This window comes from Budorcas taxicolor, chromosome 23, assembly GCF_023091745.1.
Source record: "Budorcas taxicolor isolate Tak-1 chromosome 23, Takin1.1, whole genome shotgun sequence".
NCBI lineage: Eukaryota > Metazoa > Chordata > Mammalia > Artiodactyla > Bovidae > Budorcas > Budorcas taxicolor.
The window spans coordinates 19,155,795-19,181,353 of NC_068932.1; the positions used below are offsets into that span (position 1 = coordinate 19,155,795).

Here is a 25,559-nt window from a genome sequence, read left to right on the forward strand (position 1 = left end):
GTGAATTCATCTTCCTGGGTCAGAGTTAGTTTGAGGTCACATGCTCCTGAGGTCCCTGAAGACCACGTGGGCTGCATTGCGTCCAGCGGCTCCCATGACACCTCCTCCTGGAAGGGAGCCTCCCATGAGCCAAAGCTGTGCTCACCCCTCTCCCACCCCTCTATCCTCCCGTGGGATTGCCAAGGCACCAGCCACAAAGCAGAACAGGGAAAACTGAAGGGTGGTATTGGGGTATGGGTAACAGAACCACCTGGGACGATTATCAAGACAGATCCTAGACTCCTCTCCAGGCTTCCCGAATCCATGCAGGAAGGGCCAGTGTCTGGTCCAAGTGAGTGTCCCCCTTGCCCTTCCCAGCCTGAGAGCTGAAGGGCCAGATAGCAAGACTCCCAGGGCAGGAAACTAGAACGTGGGACTAGGGGTTGAGGGGAAGATCTGGTGGTACAGGCCCATCTGGGAGGCCGAGGCCCACATGGCTCAGAGGAAGCACCCATATGAGACGAGCCTCCATGGGGTCATTTAGGCCTGGGATGGGAGCAGGGAAGAATTTTAAACCTGAGAAACTGGACTGTGCCGATCCTTACTGGTCTCAAATACGGACGCAGAATATAGAGACACGGGTCCCTCACAACCCCCAGCGAGAACTGGAGAGATGCCTCCAACTAGGGTGTGTCCCCAGGCCTCATGAAGAGGGGGTGAGCGAACCTGAGGGTTCTGGCTAGAGAATTTTCAATGCAGGGGAGGGCTTGTTCTCCTGGGAGTTCCCTGCTCCCCTCCCTCTCATCTCCTGCCTTATTCACCCTGTCCCCCTGTCTGCAAGCTTCTGATGTCTGGCCAGCCCTCACCACCCACCCGGAGTAGTGGGACCGAGGCTCACTCACCAGGATGGGCCCCACTTCCACATAGATACAGGCCCCGGAGGGGGCTGCGGTAGCCGGAGTGGAGGGGCACAGGACGCGCGAAGTACAGCTGGTCCAGGCTCATGGCACAGTGGAATATGTTCTGCAGAGGCAGGGCCATAGTCATTAACATAGGAGGGTTAAAGTCTCCACCGCCTTCCCCGCCCCTGTTCTCCAAGGAAGGCTCTTCTCCTTCCAGGGTGTTTTTGGGCTCTCGTGATGCAGGATGAGAAGAAGAAGAGAGGGAACAGGCACGTGTCCCAGGGCTGGGGTGAATTTTCCTAGAGGCATTTTTCAAGAAGGAGGAATGGTTGGGTGCGTCTTCAGAGGGTGAGGAAACTGAATGGGAGAGAAAAGGGAGGCTTGAAAGATTGTGTTGTGGACTATGAATCCCCCTCACTCTGTTTGGAAAGTAGAGGAATTTGATTTATTTTGACTGTTGATGAGTGTTTCTTTGGCCAAGACACCCGTCTGAGCCTGGGCCCCGGGGTCCAAGGTCACAGTGAGTGGCAGACAAGGGTGCTGGGACCCGAGTGTGGTTCTACTCCGATGGCCTGGGTCAGACCAGCCGGGGAGGGGGGTGTGGGGGCAGGCGAAGGTCACACCCGAGGGGTAGGTCTGACAAGACCAACATCTGTTGGGCATCATGGTGGGGGTGACCATCAGCTGCCCCTTCAGTGTGTCCCCAGCTGAGCTTGTTCTCTTCTCTGGAGTTTCCTCCTTGACAGATGGACAGACAGCGTCACCTCCCACTCCTCGGCCTCCAGGTGGACCCTCCACGTCCTCTCCACCGCCCTCTCTACACATGCGTTTATTACGACGTCTCAACCCACCTGCCCCAAGCCTTCCACCTCACCCTTTCCCTTCCCTCTCCACTGCCTGGCCTCCTTCACTCTCTAGCCAGCCAATGCGGTCCGATAAAAATATAATTGGAGCTACACATGTACTTTTAGATTTTCCATTAGCCACATGAACACTTAAAAAGAAACTGGTGAAATTAATGTTAATAATACATTTAATTTAACCCAATTAAATAATATGTTTAATTTAACCCCACAGATCCAAAATATCACTTCAACATGTGGTCGATATTAAAATTATTGATGAGACTTGCTGCATTTTTTTGGTCTTTGCCATCTGGGGTGCATTTTATATTGAAACATATCTCACGTTGACCTGGCCACGTCTACGTACACAATAGCCAATCGGGGCTAGTCGCTGCCGTACTGGCCCTGGTGGCCTACCCACTCCCTGCCTCCCGGCTCAGTGAGTTGTTGATAAATTGAAGAGAAGTGTGAGATCACGCTGCCCGGGGGAGGGGAGGTCCCTCTGAAGAAAGGCAGGTGGGAGATGCTGACATGGACGTCTGGGCAGAAATCCCACAGTTCTGGTGATCTCCCAGCTACATCTCCTCTCTCCTCCCCCACTGCCTGCAACTGACCCTGTCTCTGTCCTCTCTCTGCTGTGGTCTCTGCCTCTGTCCTCCCTTCCTGCCTAAGGCTGCGTGTGGAGGGCCAAGATAAAGCCAAGCGGGCATGTCAGGGAGTGGAGGTGCAAAGAGAGTGAAGGGAGACTGTGACGAGAGCCTCCCGTCCGATACGAACTCACCCCCCCAGGAAGCCCAAAGACTCTCTCCAAGTCAGGGGGTGTGAGGATGTCTCTGCCCACCACGGAGCCCTTGAAGCCGGGTGCGTAGGCCTCGATGCAATCAAACACTGGGTGCCAAACACAGGGAAATGAGACAGCGTTATGGAAAAGAAGAGGCTTATGATTATACAATTTGGCTAACTTACTAAATTTGTTAAACGCTACACTTAAAATGAATATTTTCATACGCAAATTATACCTCAATAAGCAAAACAACAACAACAACAACAAATGAACAACATAGTCCACCAGCAAATAAACAGTTCTTTCTGAAGGCCTTGGGTCTCAGATCATCCCAGCCTCCCGCTCTTTCCCACCTTTACACTCCAACCCTAAACTCTGTCTCCCCTTGAATATGCAAAGATTTCTTCACCTCATGGCTCCACTCAAGTTATTTCTTTTGCTTGGGATGCCCTTTGCTGCCTGGTCAACTCCTAGTCACCCTTTAAAATCCAGCTCAAATGTCCCTTTCTCTGGAAAGCTTTCCTGTCACTCTGGCTCGTGGCTCCTCCTTTGGTTCACACAGTCCGTTGACTGTAAGATTGGTTTATTATTCTCCTCCACTGGACTGCAAGCAACCTGAGGGCAAGAACTATGTCTTTTTGCCTTTCTTAGCCCACAGCCTGACCCCAGCAGGCACTCACTGTGTTGATTTTGGTTTCCCTGGGTATTCCTCTCTCCTTGGCACAGGCCTGGCGGGTGTTAATCAGAGTGGGGCCATGAGGAGGAGAGGGGTCTATTTGGGCCACTCAGCCAGCTCTCACGATGGAGACCTGACGGCCTAGCTCTCCTTACCTCTGTCTGCGTAAGCATTTCTCTGCTGCTCATCCCAGGCCTTGCCTCCAGCCAGCGTGTAGGGCGTGTACTGAGTGAAGATGGAGACGACATGGCAGCCGGGGGGAGCCAGGGTGGGGTCCAGTGAGGAAGGGATGCAGAGTTCGATCAGAGGTCTGTGTTCGACAGGGGAGGAGAGAGGGCAGGGTCTGAAGAGCAATGCCTGCCTGAGGGAAGGGGCTGTGGAGCCATCCTGAGATGACGGGACAAAACGAAGACCTGAGCTGGGATGCTGGGGCCGGATGGATCAGCTCCGTAAGGTTATGGTGGTGTTTGCCTGCATGGGCTTGGTGACCAGCAGGACAGTCCAGACCACCCACGGGGAGCTCTCTCATCCCCAGGTCCCTGACTCAGACAGACCTCCAGGCTCCAGGCTCTCGGGTCCCAGCCAGCCCAGGAAGGTAAATGTGCAGTGAGCCCTGCCCTCCACCCCCCACCTCCACACACACACCCTGTGCTCTAACCAGGGGCTCAAGCGTCTCCAGGTCCCCCACCTCTTAGAAGGCAGGCCATCCAGGGCGTCTTCAAAGGCCTGGTGGACAAGGAGGGTGTCCTCACAGTTCAGGTGGATGGAGCACTGGTGATGGGGCAATGGCTGGCCCCTGGGAGTGTTGGGGGCTGCCAGGAAGTCAGGCAGCCTGTTGACAGCCACTGAGACACCAAAGGGGAGGGTTAGGGCCCAGGGGCCTGGGTCCTCAGCCCCTCCAGGTCCCTCCTTCTCTACCCATCACCTGCCCCCCAACATGGTGGGCTGGAAAAAAGAAGCATGAAAAAGTGTTTCACCTCCAAACAGGGGGCAAGCTGGGGGGCAGGGAATAGAGACAGGTCAGTCTCTCCCAGACATGGAGATTTCTCACTCAGAAAATCTCAGAAGACAGCTCCGCAGTCCACTGTGCTTCTTACCATTGATCTTGGTAACAGGCGACTTGGTGTCCAGCTGGGCGATTCTCGCCACGAACTCCTCAGGAAGCCACTCCTGAAAAGAGAAGGTTCCACCCTAGAGGTGGCTGAGGCCCCAAGGGGGCTGCCTTCCTCCTTTACTCAGACTGGTCCCTCAACCTCTACTACAGGAGATCCTCTCCCTCCCTCAGAGTTAGCCAAAATACCTCCTCTGTGAAGCCCTCCTGGACTCCTCCCACTCAGTGTTAACCACTTTTTCCTGTGTACTTTGCCAGCATCCTGGCGGTCAGTAGCCCAGACCAGCTCCTGCTATGGATGTGGCCCAAGAGCTGCAGCCTCTTTCTTCTCTGGCCTCTAAGCTCTTGGAAGTCTTGATGATCTCAAAATTGTCTTAAGATGCTTTTGAAACTGGTGTTTGCTGAATTTTATTAGTGGAATCCCTCAGAAAAATGATGTCTTGTCCCCAAGAATAAACTCCACCTCATTGGGAGCTCCAGGCTCATACACATATTAGCACATCTTTGGGGGACAGGGCACACGTGGTCAATTGCAAAAGCTGTTCCAAGTCCCCACCCCTCAGTATACGGACACCCCTTTCTATTGGCCTCCCACTGCGACTCTGAGCTTGGTCCTGAGACAAGGCTAATGTTAGCAAATAGGAAGCAAACAGAAGCACTTGCGTGATTGAGTTTGCTCCATTTTGCCTTGTGCCAGACCCTGAGGACACATCTGGACTATTGGGCGGGGGATAAGAAACACATGGAGCAGAGCTGAGTCATCCCGGACATTCTGACTGAGACCCCTGGACTCGCCACAGCCGTCAAGCGGGGACCACGAGTGCCCCTCAGCTGCTGGAAGATGTGTGGGTGAGCCCAGATCAGCTGAACTCAGTCAGTATCAACTGATTCCTCCTGCTCCGTGTACTAATCCATAACTCTTGTGATATGCCCAGCAGTTGTGTGGTTGTTATGCCACGTTCACGTGATGATGGGTTATTGACATAAACAGTGGAATCAGAGCTGGTTAGAGGGGAAAAATCAGGACAGCGGGAAAGCTGTAGAAAGAACTCTGGGTTGAAAGTCAGACTTGGGTTCGAGCTGTGGCTCTGCCAAGCACCAACTGCCTAGGCTCGGTCACCTCACCTCCCTGGACCTTTCCCTCACCTGTGAGGCTTGTTGCTACCTGCCTGATAGGTAAGCGGAGAAGGATGGGCTTCCCCAAGTGTGGGGAGACTTGGCATTCACATCTCCCACCCTGATGCAACCCTCTGAAGCCCCCAGGTTCCAACCCCCAGCCCCGTGCTGGGAGACGCCTCACCTCCTCCCCAGCCTCACCTGTGGTGTTAACTTCAGGAAGGTGATCTGTGGCGACGCGTTGGACAGCACCACTTTGCTCCTCACCTCCGAGCCATCTTGCAGGACGACCCCTTGAACGCGCCCTCCACTGCTCACCTGCACCTTGGCCACTGTCTACGGCCACAGGCAGGAGCCCCAGGACCCCCGGGAGGAGAAACAAGGGTTGTCTCGGGGGATTTCCGCTGTTTATGCTGCTGCTTGGCACTCACAGCTTTCTCATCTCCTGCCGATTTCCTGCAGATCCTGGCGAGGTGTCAGCCCACTCCCCAATGCAAAGGCTCACCCCAAATGTGCGATGGTAGTGCAAATTCAAAAGGGGACAGGCCTGGGTCACAGCTGCTCAGCCAGTGACAGTCTGCAGAGCCCAAACCCAGTCTTGTCCATCAGTAAACTAAGGACCCTCCGAATCTGACACTGTGTTCTATTCTAAGATACTTGCCAAAAATCGGGGTGGGCGTCAAGGGGCTGTTCACCTTTTCGGTGAAGATGCTGACTCCGTGAGCGGTGGCTGAGCTTGCGATGGCATCAGAGAGGGCACCCATGCCACCCTGGACGTAGCCCCAGGCCCCCCGAATCCCCTCCAGATTCCCCATCACATGATGGAGTAGCACATACCTGAGGACAGATAATCAGAATCAGTGGCTGGAGAGGGGGTATAATCTCCCCAGAATTCTAGGTGCAAATATTCTTTCTCTCTAAGTGCCTTGAATGGACACATAATCCGCGTGCAGTTCTGCATCTGCACGTGCTATTCTGGAATCTAGAACCTTCTTCCTCCCTCTTCTTTTGTTTGGCTAATTCCTCCTGTCCCTAGAGTTTCAGATGAAATATCTCTTCCTCATGGGGGCTCCTCTGAGCCTGGACCACTTGCCCGCTGCCTCGTTTTCCCATCACAACGCCCACAGTAAATAGTCCTCCACCCTACATTCTGTACCTGCCTCTCCCATGGGGATTTCAGCTCCATTCACTATGGTGTCCTCAGCACCTAGTGCAGGTAACTGCTCCATCCATATTTATTGAAAGAATTAATGGGAAAAAAAATGTCTTAAAGGCCCATTTCACAAACTGGGCAGTGGCGAAGCCTCCTGGACACCCACAGAGAAAAGGACCCACAGGCCCCAGCTGGAAAATCCTAATTGGCTGGTTGATCTTGGTCAAGGTGTTGCAAGCACTTGCCAATGCACACCCTCCTTTCCCATGGTCCTGGGAAATTTGGGGCTGGCTTAGTGTGTGTTGTAAAATCACTTCCGAGGGGTGCTCTTATCCCTTGAGAGATAAGCCGCATTGACAGCTTCTAGCTGCATCTTCTGGTGCCTGGAAATGGCCCAAGACTTGGCAGCATCCTCTATCCCTACACACACACACACACACACCCCCTCCATTCCTGCTCCTACAGGGCTCATTAAGTCATACCACAACTGCACACTTCATTGTGTCTGACTGCCCCCTCTCGGATGAGGCTGTCAGCACACCTCCCACTCACAAAGGGAAAGGCAGCTTCCCATCCATGTGAAGGTGTCTGTGTGTGTGTGTGCATCCTGGAACCCAGGGAAAGGGCCTGCAGGAGAAGGGCAGGCAACGGGGCTTCGTGGGAAGGGAAGAGAGGATAGATAGATACGTAGATGGATAGATGATGCATAGATAGATAGAGAAGAAGATACTCATACTGAGACATCACAGCGGGAGGCAGGACCAAGGCTCTTCTACTGCAGCAGTGGGGAGCAGTGGCTAAGAAGGAAGACTGGGCAGAGATGCGGGGTTCGGGCGAGTCAGGCTGGGAACCAGCTCTGCCCTTACTAGCTGGGTGACTTTGGGAAGGTTATCTCCCTTCTCTGAACCACAGCTCCCCAATGTCGCCTTGAGGGTTAAATGAATCCTGTGTGAAATATTTGGCGCCTGCCTGGTTCATCGGGTGTGTTCAATGAGTGACAGTTTTCGCTCTTGCGGGGGTGTCTGCGCCCCTCCCGCTGCCCCGCCTCACCTGCCACACTCACCCACTTCCTGGAATGTAGGGATCTGTCATGGCTCCAATCACGGCATCTGTTGCCAGAGTGGCTTTTAGAGGCTCAGACTCAAACCACTGATCCAGCACCTGGGAAAGCAGAGCGGCATGGAGAAGGGCTTACCTGGGGAGCAGAGGCCCCATCATGGCGAGGTCCAGCCTGAGGCTGGGGCACCGCTCACCTTGGCGGCTGGAGCTGTGAGGACCTGGTGATACTGGGGCAGCTGGGCTCCCAGGATGCAACCTGAAAGATGAGATTCATAAAACGTAAACCAAGACAGGCAAGAAGGGAACACTTGGATCCTAATGGCTCTGCACCTGTTTCTTTATCTATAAAATGGGAGTCATATTTTCTACCCTTAAAAGCTATTGTGAGGATTAAATGAGGTTGGTGAAGCATTTCTAAATCTATAGGCACTTAATGCATTTTAACTGTTAGAATTATTCGGGGGCTATTTTTAATTTGTGTCTTACTTTCTTTGAATTCTCTAAGGCTATACCCTGGGAGGCAGTGGTTTGGCTAACCCATTTCTCTGACACTGATTTAAACTAGCTCAGAGAGTAACCGGGCACTAGAACCTTGAAGGTAGAGGTCATGAACTCTAGGCATTTTGCCCCAGTGCTGAGCTTGCTGTCTGGCACACAATAAATGTTGCTCAATAAATGTTTACTACGTGAATGCTTAATGCATGTTTATTGCATGAGGTTCCTTGGACTGGCGATGTGGGAGGCAATGTCTGCTCTTGACATTTGTGATAGAGTCTATCAGCTCGGCTCCTTCACCCTCTCTGGGTCCACACACTTTGCCCTGTTAACTGCATTGCCTCCCACCCTAGCTGAGAGGTCCTGCTTTACTTCTTGATTCTGGGCTCACACGATTTGCCTGGCCACTGGAGTGTTTGCCAACATGATGCAACCAGGGGCTTGGAACTGGCGTGCACATCGGGGCTTGTCCTCTGCACTTTTGTCATTGGTATAAGAAGGTCTCACCTGGACGAGCCTGCATTTTCCAAGAAGAGGCGGAGAGGCACCTGGAGCAGGGCTGCCCCAGCCACAGATGCACAGATGAGACCAGATCAGACCAGCTCAGCCCAGTTGGGACCAGCTGAACCATGCAGACACATGAGAAATGAATGTTTATTTTTACACGCCACTGGAATGTTGTAGTTTGTTATGTGGCAACTTTGTGAGCACAGCTAACTGGTTCAGTATTTTTGTAGAATATAGACGCTCAACTGGTCTTTGTATCCTTGTTGTTAGTTGTTCAGTTGCTGAGTTGTATCCAACCCTTTGTGAGCCCATGAACTGCCGCACACCAGGCCTTCCTGTCCTTCACTATCTCCTGGAGTCTGATCAAACTCATGTCCATTGAGTCAGTGATGCCATCCAACCATCTCATCCTCTGTCATCCCCTTCTCCTCCTGCCTTCAACCTTTCCCAGCATCAGGGTCTTTTCCAGTGAGTTTTTTCACATCAGGTGGCCAAAGTATTGGAGCTTTAGCTTCAGCATCAGTCCTTCCAATGAATATTCAGGTTGATTTCCTTTCGGATTGACTGCTTTGATCTCCTTGCTGTCCAAGGGACTGTCAAGAGTCTTCTCCAGCACCACAGTTTGGGTACACTTTGTACCCCAGAGGAGCAGCAGAAAATAATAGCAGGCTTGGTGAAACTTCCCTTCTCACACCCATGGCAGACATCGCTAATTCACCACAGATATTTTTCTTGCTGACTCCAATCATCTGGCATCCTTCTTGTATGGGGGCATCTCTTCTCTTGGTGCCATCTCTCTCAGCCTCCCCCAGCCATGGCTATGGTGATGAGCTCCATGCAGGCTCCAGCCAGCTGCACGCAGTGCAACCTGACCCCATCTCACCTCAGGCCTGTAAGAGGTGCTTCTTCTTCATTTCTTCCCTGGGGCCTCTCTGACACCGTGACAGGATACCCACGGGATGCACTTGGCACCCCTGGATGCACAACCCAGAAGTTAGTGCCTCACATGGGAGTTACTACCCACGGGGGCAACCTCTGCACACTGGGGAAGAGAACCCGGTGGGTAAATGTTTCCTCTCTCTCCCCCTGGGCACGCTGTCACGTGCATTCCCTAAGGCTCCGCAGGAGGTCCAGGCAGGCCGTTATCGCACACAGTGGTGGCCAGTTCAGCAACGCACCCTGGTGCTGACTCTCCCTCTTTCCCGTTCCTCCTCTTTTCCCTAAGATCCCCCTTCAAAATGAACTACTTGAACATAAGCCCTTGGTTCAGGCTCCATTTTTAGAGCGTGCCAGCCTAAGATAAGACCGTCTCACTTACAGTGCTCCAGGCGGCCCCTATTAACTGACAGCAGTTGGCAGGCTGCCTCGGAGGTTCAGGCGTATGTCCAATCATGGAGAAATTGGGCTCAGCCACATGAAGGCATTCATCATGCCCTGATACCTGCCCTTGGACTTACCTGCCTGCCACAGGGGCTTGAGGGTGGACAGCATCTTGAGTTTTTGTAGCAGGGAACCCTGCTGGAAGGCCTCCAGGTCCACCGGGGCTGAGTCCAGCAGAGGGTCAATGGCTAATGCCAAGCGATCCATGAATGCCTCATATTTAGGAAAGGCCTGGAACAGAGCTCCGAGTCAAGGTCCCATTGCCTAGAATTCCACAGGACCCTGTCCTCATGATCTGCCCTCCAGACCACCTGGCCTGCTGCCTCCCAGGAAAGCCTTGATGATCCTCAGGCCCCACGCCCTGCCAAGCACGACTCCACTTGGCTGTGCAGAGTTACTCCTAGTTCTAGGTCTGTGCACTGGCATCAGCACTAGGGCAGGTGAGAGAGGGCCTGCATAGTAATAGTAGGAGGCCACCAGGGGGTGGCAGGGACAAGAGTCTAAGGCTGACCCGTTGTCAGCCATGGAAAACTCAAGAACTTCAAAACTCTAGGACATGGTCTCTGTGATAAACCAAAGACCACTTGAAAGTTTCTTCTCCCTGTCCTGTCTTTCTATATCTTACTGGTAGAAGTAAGATCTCTTGTTCTGTACACCAGCATGCTGACTCTTCCTTCCTGGTCTGCAAACCCCACTGCCCACATCCTTTCATCATCAGCAGGAACAGAACCCTGCCTCCCTTCACCCCACAATCTCCTACTGCATATGACAACCTGGTTATGACCCCCCTTCCCTGGATGGGTGACAGGAACAGGGACGGACTCTATGCCACCCGAGGCCCTATCTTACTTCTTAGCTCAGAGCTTTTAATTTTTTGTTCTAGAACTCTTAGATATACCCATGGAATTTTAACACCTGTTACATTAAGAAAAGCTCTGTGTTGAATTGCACTTGAGACTCTTGATTAAAATGAAGGTAAACAGCTTTCTCTGCAACAGGTCTTCAATGTGACAATGTGCAAAGACAAAACCAATTCTGCTCCTGACTTTCCACACTGAGATGTGGCCTCTGCCTCCTGTTCCTGTGGTCACCAGCCATGGCCACGGCCACTGTCCTCTAGCTCAGGGACCCAGTCTTGTCCTGAATCCTCTCCAGTGTATCTGAGATGGGTAGGACTTGGAGGAGAGTGGAGGGAGTGCAACCTACAGAGTGCAACTGTACAAAAGAATCATGTGCAAAGCACTTAAAAAAAAAAAAGCAAAGCTCCCTAAGTGACCTGATTGTCCACCAGGTTAGGAAACCACTGGTTAAAGAGAGAGGCTGGTCTGTGGTTTACTTGGTTTTACCCCATAGTAGATTAACAGAACAAAAATCATCCCCCACGGATTGCTTAACCCAGGTTCTTCTTAGAAAAATGTCTCCACCAAGATATGAGTTAATGCTATGCCGTCAGCTTGTATCTAGGTTGGTACAACAAATGACCACTCGGAGAATCTTTTTCTGTCTGTAAAACCAGTCACACCAGGCCCATTACATTCAGTGACTCATCTAGACAAATCTACCCAACAAACTCCTCGCAGTTCATTCCCAAGGGAAAACTGTGCCTTCTCCATCAGACCTATTCATCATCATGGGCACATTCTTGCCTTGGGCTGCCAGGGAATGATGCCAAAATAGATGAATATTTATTATAACTCTTCTCCTAAATTCCTGATCCAGTTTGTTCTATCTTTAATTGTCTCTGATCCCCCCTTTTTCTTTTTGACCTTCATGTGCTTTAATATGGAAAACCACTTGGAATTCTGTCTGAAAGGAGAGATAGAAAGCACATACAATATAAGGACATATCAGTGGATTCCCACTTGAGCAGTGGCTTCATGCTGAACACACACGGGTTTGAGGGTCTCCCGTGTCCACTGGTCTTAGACACTGTTCTCCATCCCTTCTCTTTGCAGTGCCCAAGATCAAAGGCTGGTGCAGACTGGAGCCCTCGTAGGGCAGATGGGGTGGCCTGTCCACACCCCTGTGGCCTTGGACAATTGCTCTGGGAGAATTCCAGCCAGGCCCATTTCCTTTCAACAGCGGCCTCCCAAAGCCCTGGGGGCCCAGTGGCTAAGTTTCTGCACTTCCAATGCAGGGGGCCCAGGCTCAATCCCTGGTCAGGGATCTAGTTTTCACATGCTGCAACTAAATATCCCACATACTGCAACTATAAGACCTGGGGCAGTCAAATAATTTTTTTTTAAGAGCCCATCTCTCAGAAAATAATGTTTAAAAAGACAAAAGAACAGCCTCCAGGCTGAGATGGAGGAGAAGATCCATCGCTGGTCACTTTCCCTACCTGGGCATCCTTCCTTGAGAACTGGGCGATCTGCTTCTGATTTTCCGCCATGTCTGTGCCCAGCAGAAGAGACCGGGGCACCTTACCCCCTGCACTCTCTTCCAGCATGGGAGTGAAGGAGTAGGGGTTTCGAAGATGAAGCCTCAGCCCATGTTTCTGCAGAACACAGACAGCACAGGTAACATTTGAAGGGATCTGCCCATGACCCTTCTCTGATTTTCCTTGGGTGAGCTGCATTTTTTGGGCTCCAAAATCACTGCAGATGGTGACTGCAGCCATGAAATTAAAAGACGCTTACTCCTTGGAAAGAAAGTTATGACAAACTAGACAGCATATTGAAAAGCAGAGACGTTACTTTGCCAACAAAAGTCCGTCTCTTCAAGGCTATGGTTTTTCCAGTAGTCATGTATGGATGTGAAAGTTGGACTATAAAGAAAGCTGAGCGCTGAAGAATTGATGCGTTTGAACTATGTTGTTGGAGAAGACTCTTGAGAGTCCCTTGGACTGCAAGGAGATCCAACCAGTCCATCCTAAAGGATATCAGTCCTGAGTGTTCATTGGAAGGACTGATGTTGAAGCTGAAGCTCCAGTACTTTGGCCACCTGATGCAAAGAGCTGACTCATTGGAAAAGACCCTGATGCTGGGAAAGATTGAGGGCAGGAGGAGAAGAGGACAACAAGGGATGAGATGGTTGGATGGTATCACCAACTCGATAGAGATGAGTTTGAGTAAACTCTGGGAGTTGGTGATGGACAGGGAGACCTGGCATGCTGTGATCCATGGGGTCATGAAGAGTCGGACTCAACTGAGCGACTGAAATGAACTGAACTGACCTCTATGTATTTAGGTACCTGTATGCAGGTTCCCAGGGGATTCCCAGGTGGCGCTAGTGGTAAAGAACCTGCCTGCCAATGTAGGAGACATGAGACGTGGGTTCAATCCCTGGGTCAGGAAGATCCGCTGGAGAAGGGCATGGCAACCTATTCCAGTATTCTTGCCTGGAGAATCCCTTGTACCAAGGAGCCTGGCAGGCTACACAGTCCATGGGGTAACAGAGAGTTGGACATGACTGAAGTGACTTAGCATGAACATATATGTGTAGTTTCCCAAGGCATGTGGTCCTGGTTCCTATCTTTGATATAAGTGTATAAAAATCCCTCTTGCCCATTCACACTGTGGCAGACCATACCACACCATGCAACGCCACACATATATGCCACACCATGCTATGCCCCATCACACCATGCCATGCTACCCAGTGCCAGGGACTGTACTAGGGCTTACAATGGTTACATCACAATGGTTCTGTAAGTATATCATCCTCATTGTAAAATGCAATAGCAGAGGCTCAGAGAAGCGAAATAACATGTTCAAGGTCACACAGGGAGGCGGATCCAGGTTTCAAACCACATCCCTGTGACTCCAAAACCCTGGCTCTCAGCAGTAGCCTTTAAATGCTCCCATTTCAGAAATAATTAAGACTGAGAAAGACACAATAAAGCCACAGTTATGTGAAAATCCATACTTACAAGGTAGATAAATTATTCACATAAAAAAACCCTTTTATTTACTTTGCAGACTCATTTACTCCATGGTCACTTTAAATGGAAGTTCCCTTGTTGCATTTGAAATATTTGATTTACACATATTTGATTAGCACACAGAACTTTCCAAGAGCACATTTACTTCTTCAAAGAAGGTGGAGATAAAACAAAAGGAGCCTGTGCTACCCTTACAAATAAGACGTCCTGTTCCTTCTAGAGACTTTTTTCCTAAACCACTTTTTTGATGCGTGATTGACATACAAGGAGCTGTACGTATTTAAAGTATGCAACTTGATAGATTTGGCCTCTAGAGACTTCTTCCCCCAGATACACTTTGGTCTGCTCCCACCTCTTTGAGGTCTTTGCTCAGATGTTACCTGAGTAGCATACTCAGCTCCCCCCGACTCTTTGGCTCTGCTTAATTTTTCTCCAAAGCACTTATCACCACCTGGTCAATGACATACTTAGTCTTCCTCTGTCTACACAGGTAGGATGTGAGCTCTCTGAACTCAGGGGCTGAGTCTCTTTTTCTCAGTGATGTATCTGCAGCATCTAGACACCAATGTGATCAATACATAGTCTATTGACTAAACGCACTGCTGCAGACAGGGCACCACCCCAGAGGACAGAAACGAGATCTGTGAGCAGAAGTTTTAGGAAAACACACAGAAACCCAAAGAGACCTTTCCAATATTACAGCAGAAGTCTCCCCCCGACCACGGGCACTCCAGATGGCAGGATCTCCATGACTGAGCATTGTGGAGGTGTATCCAAGTGTTGGAAGGGGTGGGGCTGGGAGACCCACAGGATCCTTCCTAAAGCTGAGATGGGAAATTTCTTTGATTACAAACTGGAGGAATTTCCAGCTTGGTTCCTCCTGATACAGTAAACTCTCTCCCATGCAGGAGGCACCCTCAGTTCCTCTGAGTCTCTCACCCTTGGCCTCCTATCCATCACCAAGTCTCAGAGCTCAGCCTCCAGACCTCATCCACATCTCCCCATACCCCTTGCCCTGCCTCAGCCCAGCTGCCACCTTCTGAGCTGCCCTGCACCCGCTTCCACCACACTCCACACCATCCAGCAGGAGGACTGATCTTTCATAAAGTCGTAAATCCCATCACCTCACTTCCCGACTCTACTGTCTCCCTGCTGTGGTCAAATAAAACGCAGGCCCTTCCTCCCAGCCCACAAGGCCCAGTCTCCTCCGGCCCTGCCCATCTCCCTTACTGTCTGCTGCCCCTCTGCCCGGTGCTTCTGCTCTGGCCACTTGACCTTCCTTTCCCTTAGGCCTGTCCACTTCCACTTCCTTCTGCCTGGAATAGTCTCCCCTCAGATGTCCACAGTGCTGGTGACTTCTTGGCATTTGAATGTCAGCTCAGATGTTCCCCCCGGGCTCCAAAGGAGGATTTCCTGGTCACCAGTCCAGGCTGGGCCTCCAGGCCTTCGCTGTTGTGTTGCCTCAGTTTCCTTGCTATAGGTGTGCTTACCTCCACCTGAAGTTCTCTCACTAAGCACTCAGCCTCGCCACCCTCCCTCACCACCTTCGGTCCACGTGTCTCTCCTAGGGCCTGGCACAGGACAGTTGCTCAGCAACATGTGCTGAATGAATGAATCAATAAGCCCCCAAAAAGGGATCCAAGAAGAACCCAGAGTTTGCTTCAGGTCTAAGTAATTGAACATGATTCATTTATTTGTCTGATTTCAGGACTTTCTCCCATAAAGAGAGTGACTGTCCTGTCTGACTCCTTGTGACCCCATGGACTGCAGCATGCCAGGCTTTCCTGTCCTTCACTATCTCCTGCTCAAACTCATGTCCTTTGAATCGATGATACCATCCAACCATCTCATCCTCTGTCACCCTCTTCTCCTCCTGCCCTCACTCTTTCCCAGCATTAGGGTCTTTTCCAACAAGTCGGCTTTTCACATCAAGTGGCCAAAGTACTGGAGCCTCAGCCGGCAGCCACAGGCACTGTGCTAATGATGAGCGAACACCAACTACTACAAGAGCCTTCTGAGGCTGGTAAGATTACATCCCCATCTTACAGATAAGGAAGATGAGGCACCGCAAGGCTAAGTCACACAGCTGCTAATGGCAGAGCAGAAATTCAAAACTGAACAGGTTCCAGAGGCTGAAATCGCAGCCTTGTGCTCTACCCAGGACAGGGGTCGGTTCTGAGAGCTCACACCTGAGACCTGGCCCATGGCCACCGGCAAAGTGCACGAGGCTGAGCAGGGTGGCTATCAAGACGTCCCTGGTGGTGGCACATCAGAGCTCAGAACAAGGGGGAAGAGTCGGTTAGATTTGGCTCCTGTCATTTCCTTATGTGTGAGCTTAAGCCCCTGCATTCCTTCATAAAATGGGGGCTCCTACCCATGCACTTGCCACCGTGCGTAACTAGCGTGTCTGAAAATTGCCTTCAGTTGTAGGCTGGTTTGTCTGCCTCAGCAGGATTCCACCTGATCCTGGCTGGCGACAGATGTGCTCGCGGTCTCAGGGACTCAAATAATAATTTCTCTCATGGTAACCATGACTTAATGTCTTATTGATTTCAAACTCAGCACAGAGCTGGTGCTGAGGTGCTGTCAGCCTCATATGCAGATGGCGCCTAGGACCCTTTCTGAGTGGTGGGTGGCAGAGGCACCAAGCAGCTAAGTGGCTCCAGGAATGCATGGCCGTGTTTGTCAAAGAGGCAGCTAGGGGTAAAAGGAATCTGAAAGGGCAGGGGCAAGACTGTGGACTAAGGCAAGGCTAAGAGGAGTCTACAGGGGCAGACTGGGAGTTCCCAGGGTGCCCTACAATGGCTCAGGAGCCCGAAGAGCTGAAAGTCTGATTGCTCCAGTTGCCAAGGATGGTGACTGGCTCTCAAGTGTAAGGAGGGCAGCAGGTGGGCCCAGGACCTAAGGCAGCTTTGCAAACTCAGGTGCCCAGGTGCCCAGTTGCCCAAGGGTTCCTATGGGGGCTGGACAGGGCCCCGGGGAGTGATGGACAAAGCACAGCCAGGATGGCATTCATGTAAGGGGTCATCTGGTGCAGCATCTAGGAACATGGGTTTGGAGACATTTGATTTGTGTATGAAATTTCTCGATCTTTAAGACACCAGATGGCCAGACACCATCTGTGGGCAGGCATGAAAGACAGCATGGGAGATAGACACACCCTCGAAGGGAAGAGTAGCAGCTGCCCACTTCCCCAGCCCCCAGGCCATGGAGCATGTGGATGGACACGCACATGTACACACACACACTCTACCTTCAGCTCCAATTCGGAGTAAATCTGCGGTCGTAGCAGGCTGAGGAGGTAGGATGCTCGGGAGAACTTAAACCCTGAAGATGAATTGGATGAAGACAGTCACAGGGATCACCAGTGGTCACCCCCATGCCCCTCACCCACCTCTTTGGCTCACCTGGGATTATCTCCTCTGTGACAGCCGCACCCCCGATCACGTGGCGTCTCTCGAAGACCGCCGTGTTCACTCCAAATCTCTGCAGGTATGCCGCCTGGGATGAGGCACACAGGCCTTCCCTTTATTCCTGGGGTCGACCCGCAGTCTCAGGGACCTCACCACAGGGCTGGCTCAAGCTGTCCCTGCCTCTGAGATGCCCTTCCCCAGCCCTTCCATAAATGCCCACCTCCTCAGATGTCCTCTGAGACCTGGCATGACTGCTCATGCCCCTTCACTTCCCAGCCCCAGGTGACCTTCCCTCCTGCACGGTCTGGAGCCCCTGTGAGCTCGTGCCCATCTCCTGGGCGGAGTGGTGGCAAGCCTCGCCCTCCTCCCTAGCCTGCAGCAGGCAGCACTGGGGGCGTGTCGTGTGAGCACTGAGGACACCATTCCACTCCCCTCTTTTCCTGCTAGGGCAACCTCAGTACCTGATCCATCTGGCCTCAATTTCCTCCTGTGCAAAAATGGGGCTGATGATAGCAACACCCACTTTTCCTTCTTCACAGGGCTGCTGTGAGAATTCTCTGAGCTGGTCCTTGCTGCTACTGCTGCTGCTAAGTTGCTTCAGTCATGTCCGACTTTGTGCAACCCCATAGATGGCAGCCCACCAGGCTCCCCCGTTCCTGAGATTCTCCAGGCAAGAACACTGGAGTGGGTTGCCATTTCCTTCTCCAATGCATGAAAGTGAAAAGTGAAAGTGAAGTTGCTCAGTCATGTCCGCTTCTTAGCAACCCCATGGACTGCAGCCTTCCAGGCTCCTCCATCCATGGGATTTTCCAGGCAAGAGTACTGGAGTGGGGTGCCATTGCCTTCTCCAGAGCTGGTCCCTAGAAGGAACTTAAACGTGGGTCCCTGGCACATGGGGATGTGTTCGGTCAATGAAGCTATGATTATAATATGGTGTCATTTTGGGGAACAAGTGTTTCAGGGGAGAGTATTAATCTTTCTCTAGCACTTGGTGGAAAATCAATAAATATTTGTTGAACCAAACTAGTCCTCCATCTACTGACCTAAAATGCTGGCCCTCCCTCCATCACCACAACCAAGGTGACAACTCGGATGGTGTAGCTCAGAAGGCAGACTTTTGGTGACTCCTGTGCCAGGTGCTGTGTGAGCATCGTCTCATACGATCCATCTTAGAGGTAGGCACCATGATTCTCCCCATTTCACAGAGGAGGAAGTGAGGCTCAGTGAGGCTAACAGCTCAAGTTCACAGAACTAATGAGTAGAGGTGTGGAAACTGAACCTGGTCTGTACACAGAATCTATACTCCTGACATGTCCTAACGAGAAAGGAGAAAGAGGAGCCTCGGTGTCACATTTGGAAACTGGCCTCAGAGGTGAGCCATGTTTCTCCCATTAGACGTCAACAGTCCCACAGTGATGACCGCAGACAGAGGTGGTCTGAGACCACGATACAGGGGACAGAGCAGGGCCACTTCACAGCTGTGCCTTAGCAAAGACGAGACGAGGTCTGTGGGTCACCTCAAGATCCCAGTCACCGGCTCTCGTGGCCCAGATGCGTGATGCCGTGTGTGTGGGGCAACCACTCTGCATGCTAGCCTCCCCTCCCTGCAGACACGGTTTAGAGATGCCTCTGCTCTCCAACAGTAACCAATCTAGGGCCAACTCCCTACTTTCTCAGGCTGGCCCCAAATCATCCAGCGAAGCGCATGACTATCCTCTCATTTGAGCAAGGCTTCTTGAGCCGGGCCCTCAGGGCACACCATCTATTTCCTTTCGCCTCAATTCAGTGAGGGTGGGCATTTTAATTCTCATATTATCATGGGTCAGAGAGATTAGCTGACTGGCCTTAACCTTCACAGGTGGAAAGTGGCTGAGCTGGGAGACAAACCCATGTTCATATTAATATAAAAATCAGTGTTTTAAATTACTGATCAGTTGAGTTATATAGGGAGCTTCCCTGATAGCTCAGTTAGTGAAGAATCTGCCTGCAATGCAGGATACCCTGGTTTGATTCCAGGGTCGGGAAGATAAGCTGTTGAAGGGATAGGCTACCCACTCCAGTATTCTTAGGCTTCCCTTGTGGCTCAGTTGGTAAAGAATCCACCTGCAACGTGGGAGACCTGGGTTTGATCCTGGGGTTGGGACGATCCCCTGGAGAAAGGAAAGGCTACCAACTCCAGTATTCTGGCCTGGAGAATTCCATGGACTGTATAGTCCATGGGGTCGCAAAGAACTGGACACGACTGGGTGACTTTCACTTTCACTTGAGTTAAATAATGTCCCCTGTAACATGTTCGAATAAAACTGCTATACTGGGGAAAGTATTAAGACGTAACACAGGTCTCCTGGCTCCCCATATTGCTGAATCCCCTGCACCGATATTCTAGAGCAGACGCTGCTCAGAAGAATGCTCTGTGTGAATCTTGAGGCCTGAACCTTGATCACACACTATGGCCTCCTAGGGGTACACAGACTCCGGTTTCAGAAGCACAGCCTCAGGGTCACCCTGGCCTGCGGTCAGCCTGGGACCCAGTTGCCAACGGTACCGGGGCAGAGCCCTGCCTTCTCTGCTGCACCAGCTCCCTCACTGTCTCCGGGGTGCACCGTGGACCGTGTGTAGCTGCATGTTCCCCAGGGTGGTGCCTGGCCTAGACCTAGCTTGGGAACACTGGCTCTGCACACAAGGACAGCCCACCATCTGCAGTCAAAGGGCCCTCAGCCCCAGTTACCTGCTCCCTAAGGTTCTAAACTGCCTCCCGTGTTATGTCCACTACACACGTTCCCAGCCGTTTATCACCTTGCTTATGAAAGGTCAAGGGGGAAACCTATGAGCATGAAGGAGAGGCAAGCAATCCTACATTGTCTTTAAGGACTGTGGATGTCCTCTTGAGCCAGTCACTGGCCAGCACTGGGGTGAGGGGACCGGCCGGCCTTTGCTTCCCCCCAGCGACCCTCATCCTGCTGGCTTCCTTACACTCCTGCTGGGAGCCACACACCCAGGGGCCAGTGAAGGGGGGCGGAGGGGGAGGGACTCACAGCCACCAGCCCGTTGTGTCCTGCAACGAGACAGAGGAGAGGCGAGGAAAGTGACCGTGGTCAGTGGGCAGATACATTCCCTGAGGAGTGTTGCCACCCTCCCCTGTCCCCATGCCCATGAAGATCCTGGCGAGGTAGCAGAACCTGGGGGACCCCCTCATCTGAACCTGGATGTTGGAACAGCATCTAGCTTGATACTGCAAGACACCTGGCCTTTGGGGGAATGACAAAACCCTGGTTCTTGCCCCGAATTGAAAAAAGTCCTGTCACCTTGGCTTGGCCAATGGCTCATGCTGGAGTGGGGACAAGGGGAACCCGCAGGCATCAGATGAAAGTGACCCACAAAGCCTTGCTGGGCTTCCAGCAAAGGAGGTTGAGCAGACGACTGTTGGAGGGAGTGTCAAAGTTGACCTAGAGAAAGAGAGGGAGGCATGATTGTGCTCTGATGCCAGTGCCCCTGGTCATCCAGGTGAGTGCTGGTCATGTGGACAGTTGCTGCCAAGCAGGGCTTGCTTTGCCCAAGCACGCCACACAACAGTACTCCAGAAGGGGAATCTTTATCAGTTTCCAGTGTTCCTGAGATAGAACAGCTCAAAATGAACTCAACACATACAGCTTCAACGTTTGCTAGAACTGCTGAGTGTGCTTCAGGGTGCTAGACGATGGGGCAGATTTGTCTGGTATAAAGTTTCTTTCCAAAAATTTTAGGCAGGCAGCCCCTGGGGTGCAAGCCCTGAACTTGGTTTGGGTTCCCATATCCCACACCAAATCCATGGCTAGCAAGTGCCTCTGCTCTGAAAAGCTTCAGGATCACTTGAGAATGTGCGTCATCACTGATTCCCGGAGCCCTCCCTGGAATCTACTGGGCAGGCTGGGGGCAGGGACTAGGATGGACTTCACAGAAGCTCCCTGGTCATTCAGATGCAGGCGGTCTCAGACCCACAGGCCTAGCACGTGTTTCATGAACTAATATGGAATCTTCATGTGATAAGCATGTCATGATCTATTTGATTATATTTCATTTAAAAATGCTAGTTGATAAAAGCGTACTGTTTTTACCTGCTTTTGATAATTTGCTTAAGAAAGTTTAAAAAGTGTGACGGATGGGAATTATGAATGAATTTCAACCTGAAGTCTGAAAAGCCATGCTCTCAAACACATACAGCAGATTAAAGGCAGACTGTCCTGGGCTCACCCTGGTGTTTGCTGTCTTTTTCACATGTAAACAGAGGGCCTGCTGGGCTTGCAGTGTCGCAGGCAGGATGAGCAGTAATATACCTAAAGCACTTGTGCCTTAGCAGACCCATAATTAGTGCTGATCATAAATCCTGGAAAACTAATAAAGGCTTCCAGGCAACAGGGTCCAGTTCAGTCGTCACATGTAAGCCCACAAATGCACAAACAGACCTCAAATGGCAAAGGGCAGGGATCCAATAGCCCAAGTTCCTCCTCCCTCCACCACTCCCCCACTCTAGCTGTGGCTGAAACTTTGTCCTGCGGCTTCTGGTGACCTCTCCCTTCCCCTGGAAGGAGTCTGAGCTGCAGGCTCAGCTAATCTCCAGGCCTGACTGCAGGGTTCTTTAGGCAGCAGGCACAGAGGCGTGCGGGGCAGGGGTGTGCTGAACATGGGCCCCCGAATGGGCGGGCTGCAGGTGTCATATCAGGCCCACTCCCAGAGCTGGTTAGGTGTGACGATCCCCTCAGAACCCTGATCACCAGGTAGGGAGCCCTTCAACTGCACTTTAACAAGCTCCTCGGGTCGTCCTTTAGGCAAATTTGGTCAAATAACTGAATCAGGATGGTGCCCAGGTAACTGGTGTGACTTCAGGGAGTAGAGATGACCTATATCTCAGAAGATGCCGCCGTGCTCCTCACTCAGGTTGGCTAAGCCTTCCAACCAGGTTTCCTGCCTTGGTTGGCAATCAGAGAAGCAACGTGGACGAAAAATTCACACCTGAGATGCACACTTGTGAGCCATTCACCCAGGTGCCTGGGGACCTAGGATCAACCCTCTCTGCCAAGAGACAGCAGGGGTGGATTGTCTCCAAGGGCGGAAAAGGTGGGAGGAACTTCCGTTTACTGAGCCCAGCCAGTGGGCACTGGAGCTGGAGTCCCCCAGCCCTGGAAGTTGGTGACACAGTTGTCAAACAGCCCCTGATAAAAATTCTATAAACTAACAATGAAATAATGATATTAAAAACAAAGGTAATAAATACTCAAAGCTTGTCACTTCCTAATTGTTTTACTACATTTTCCTATTGTCTATGTCTTCACAGTTATTTACATCCATGGACACATACAGGGGCCACGTGACCTGATGGTGCCTGGCTGCATCTCTCTCCCGAATTTGCATTCAGAGACATAACATTGGTAACTTAGAAAAAGGCTGCAGAGGGAGTATTCACACCATGAAAATCCACGAACACTACACACCAAGGCCTGGGTTGTTATTTTTTTTGGTTGTTAGACTTAAGAAAGTGATGGAGAAAATGCTAACAATGCAAATTAAACTTAACTGGCAGTTGTGCCCACAGCAGTTACATTGTGAAACAGAGCAAAAAATTGAGGAATTGTTCTCCTGTTCACAAAATTATTTGACTGAGCAAGATCATTCCAATTGTTGAAGGAGCAGAGAAGTTCTGACATAAATCTTTGTTTCACTTTCTTTCTGCTCTTTAAAGAAAATAAAAATATCAAACAATGTTGCCTTCGGATATTTTCATTTGTCAAATTGCAGCCGTAGGTTGGTTACTGAGTTCGGCAAAAGTCACAAGCATTTGCTAAGAGAGGACTGGCTACCTGGAATTTAGAGTATTGTATATTTTATCTGCAAAACTGTACTACACTTCTTTGACTTCAGTTTTTACAATAAACTTATGTATGGATATATATGCACACATTCTCCCCTGGAGAGGTTACTGGTAAGGACTTACCAACACAGGACAGCTCTCCGTAGGGATAAAAATGAAGAAAGGCCCAAATAGGGATGCAGCTTTAAAGCTGTGTGATGAGCAGGTCTTTCCAGGCCTGTCATCCCCTTTCTGTATAATCCCAGTTGGAAATAATGTCAGAAGTAGAATTTGAGGCTGTGAGTGGAAGGCCCCAAGAAAAGGAGCCTGGTCCTGGCCTGGTACCTCACAGGCTCAAGGTGGAATCAGTGCCCTGCACCCTGGGGCTCAGCAAAGCGCAGCAGGGTCACCGCAGCAGGTCTTATACAGCCCAGGCAGGCAAGGCAGTGCGGGCTGTCACTTCTGCAGATAGGTGGGAGGACCTCTGGGACTCATGTCTATTTTTCCCTGACTCCCCTTGACGGAATGACTGTCGTGTCCTCAGGATGGTCTCAGTGGTCAGGTGCTGGTGACCAGAACTCAGGTCACTTGTGTTCGTTGCTCACACTAGTTAGTCATATCTGACTCTTTGTGACCCCGTGGACTGTAGCCTGCCAGGTTCCTCTATCCATGGGATTCTCCAGGTAAGAACATTGGAGTGGTTGCCATTTCCTTTTCCAGGGGATCTTCCCAACCCAGGGATAAAATCCAGGTCTGCACTGCAGGCAGATTCTTTACCATCTGAGCCACCAGGGAAGCCCCAGAACACTTGGGGCGGCAGGATTTCACAGGTCTGTTGTACCAGGGCTCCTTCCTTGCAACCCTTATCTACCTTATGCTTTCCAAGAATGTGGCAGCAACTAGCTAATTTCACAGGAGATTCACGGAAACTCCTGAACTTACTTAGTCCTCCCTGGCCATTTTAGATGGGAAGACTCAAGCCCAGAGAGGGCAAAAATCTGCTCCAGGCCACACAGCAAGTCGATGGCAGAGCCAGCTCCAGAATCCTGGCACCTGCTGTCAGATGGGTGGAGTTCTCACCCTAGCACTTGCTCTCACCCCAAATCCTGGCCAGCCTGTGCCAAAGCAGTGAGAGGGCAGGGGCGTGGATGGGCCCCCCCACCCCAGGATTCTGAGCAGGCTGTCCTCTGGCCCCTCAACTCCAGCCCAGCCCACTTTACCTGCGCCTACCACCACCGCATCGTACTCAGGTTTCAGGCGTCCCCTGGTATCCGAGAGAGCTCGACTCCATGTGGGGCGGGGAGAGGCGCCCAAGGCCCTCCTGAGCCCTCGGCCACATGTGGTCATTTCTGCCCAGGACTAGGCCGGGAATTTGCTTGCAAGCAGCCTTTTGTGCCTCTCCAGGCAGGGGGAGGAGCAGGGAGGAGGAAGAGGAGGGGCTGCAGCCCAGCTGTGTACTTGGCCCTGGGCCACGACTAAATGGGGACACTGAGTTGCCCGCGGCCCAGCCTGTCCACCCGGGGCAGAGTCGTGGGCGGTCACCTGTTAACCCGGCAGAGGTCCTGCGCCTTCAGACCTCCAGAGTGATCACTGTGCTGCTCATTCTCTGGGGCTCCGCTGTGCCAGGCGCTGTGCCAACCAGTCGTGCAACCCCTCATGTGGGCCCCAGACGGGGAGCACTGAGGCTCAGACGAGTGTGTGTGCATCCACGTGCGTGTGCATGTGTGTCCCAAAGGGCCGTCCCCTACCCTGTGCTGTCCTGCTTCTCATTAAGGAATTCAATGTCCAGGATGAGCTGGGGGTGGGAATCCAAGTAAAGAGAGAGACTCAGGTCCAACTTCCCGTCCTTGCGGCTTGTAACAGGGTAGCTGCTCTATGCCTGCAGCAGGCTCAGGAATCCGCTGCCTCAAGGACCAGGGCCTCTGCAACACTGCAGGGGGAGGGGGCAATCTGCCCCGGGACATCCAGAGAGCCCCGTGTCCTTGCCCAAATGCTTTAATGCCATCCGCTTCACAGGCTTTCGCAAAACTGGAAAGGTTTGGGGGGCTAGTTCAGTTCTCTGTGATTCTGGGGTTTGCCTTTTTCTTTTGAAGGTCTGAACATTTCTCTTGTGTGTTTTAGTACCTTTCTCATTTCCCAAGAATCCTCAAGGATTTCAAGACCACATCTGTAAAAAGGTTCAGCTAAGTGCTCATTCTCCTGTGGCCTGTCCTGAATTAGGGGCCCCTCTGTTCCCTGCCCACTGGTTAGGCCATTCCCCAAGTAGGATAAAAGGACCCTAGGGGTTGGGAGTCTCTGTACACCTCTGATATCTGTCAGCCTTCTAGAAACCCACTATTAGAAGTGCATTTCACAATTAGGAGAAAATGTGGAAAGTTGCCTCTGGGTAAGAGGGACTTCTGGGGACATTTTTACTCTCAACTCAGACACCC

The 25,559-nt window shown here is 51.6% G+C and overlaps 1 protein-coding gene across 1 annotated transcript; it reads right to left on the bottom strand.

Annotated features, from left to right (window-relative positions):
• Positions 1-24,474, bottom strand: PYROXD2 (pyridine nucleotide-disulphide oxidoreductase domain 2). The gene is made up of 16 exons (XM_052661107.1): positions 24,348-24,474; positions 20,339-20,358; positions 17,298-17,391; positions 17,144-17,217; positions 12,349-12,504; positions 10,085-10,238; positions 7,820-7,881; positions 7,630-7,727; positions 6,109-6,250; positions 5,615-5,749; positions 4,284-4,356; positions 3,875-4,031; positions 3,342-3,496; positions 2,508-2,614; positions 882-1,002; positions 1-107 (listed from the first exon to the last, which is right to left on the bottom strand). The coding sequence occupies exons 1-16, from the start codon at positions 24,472-24,474 to the stop codon at positions 37-39; spliced, it is 1,746 nt and encodes a 581-aa protein (XP_052517067.1). The 3' UTR covers positions 1-36.
• Positions 24,475-25,559: the final 1,085 nt, after the last annotated feature.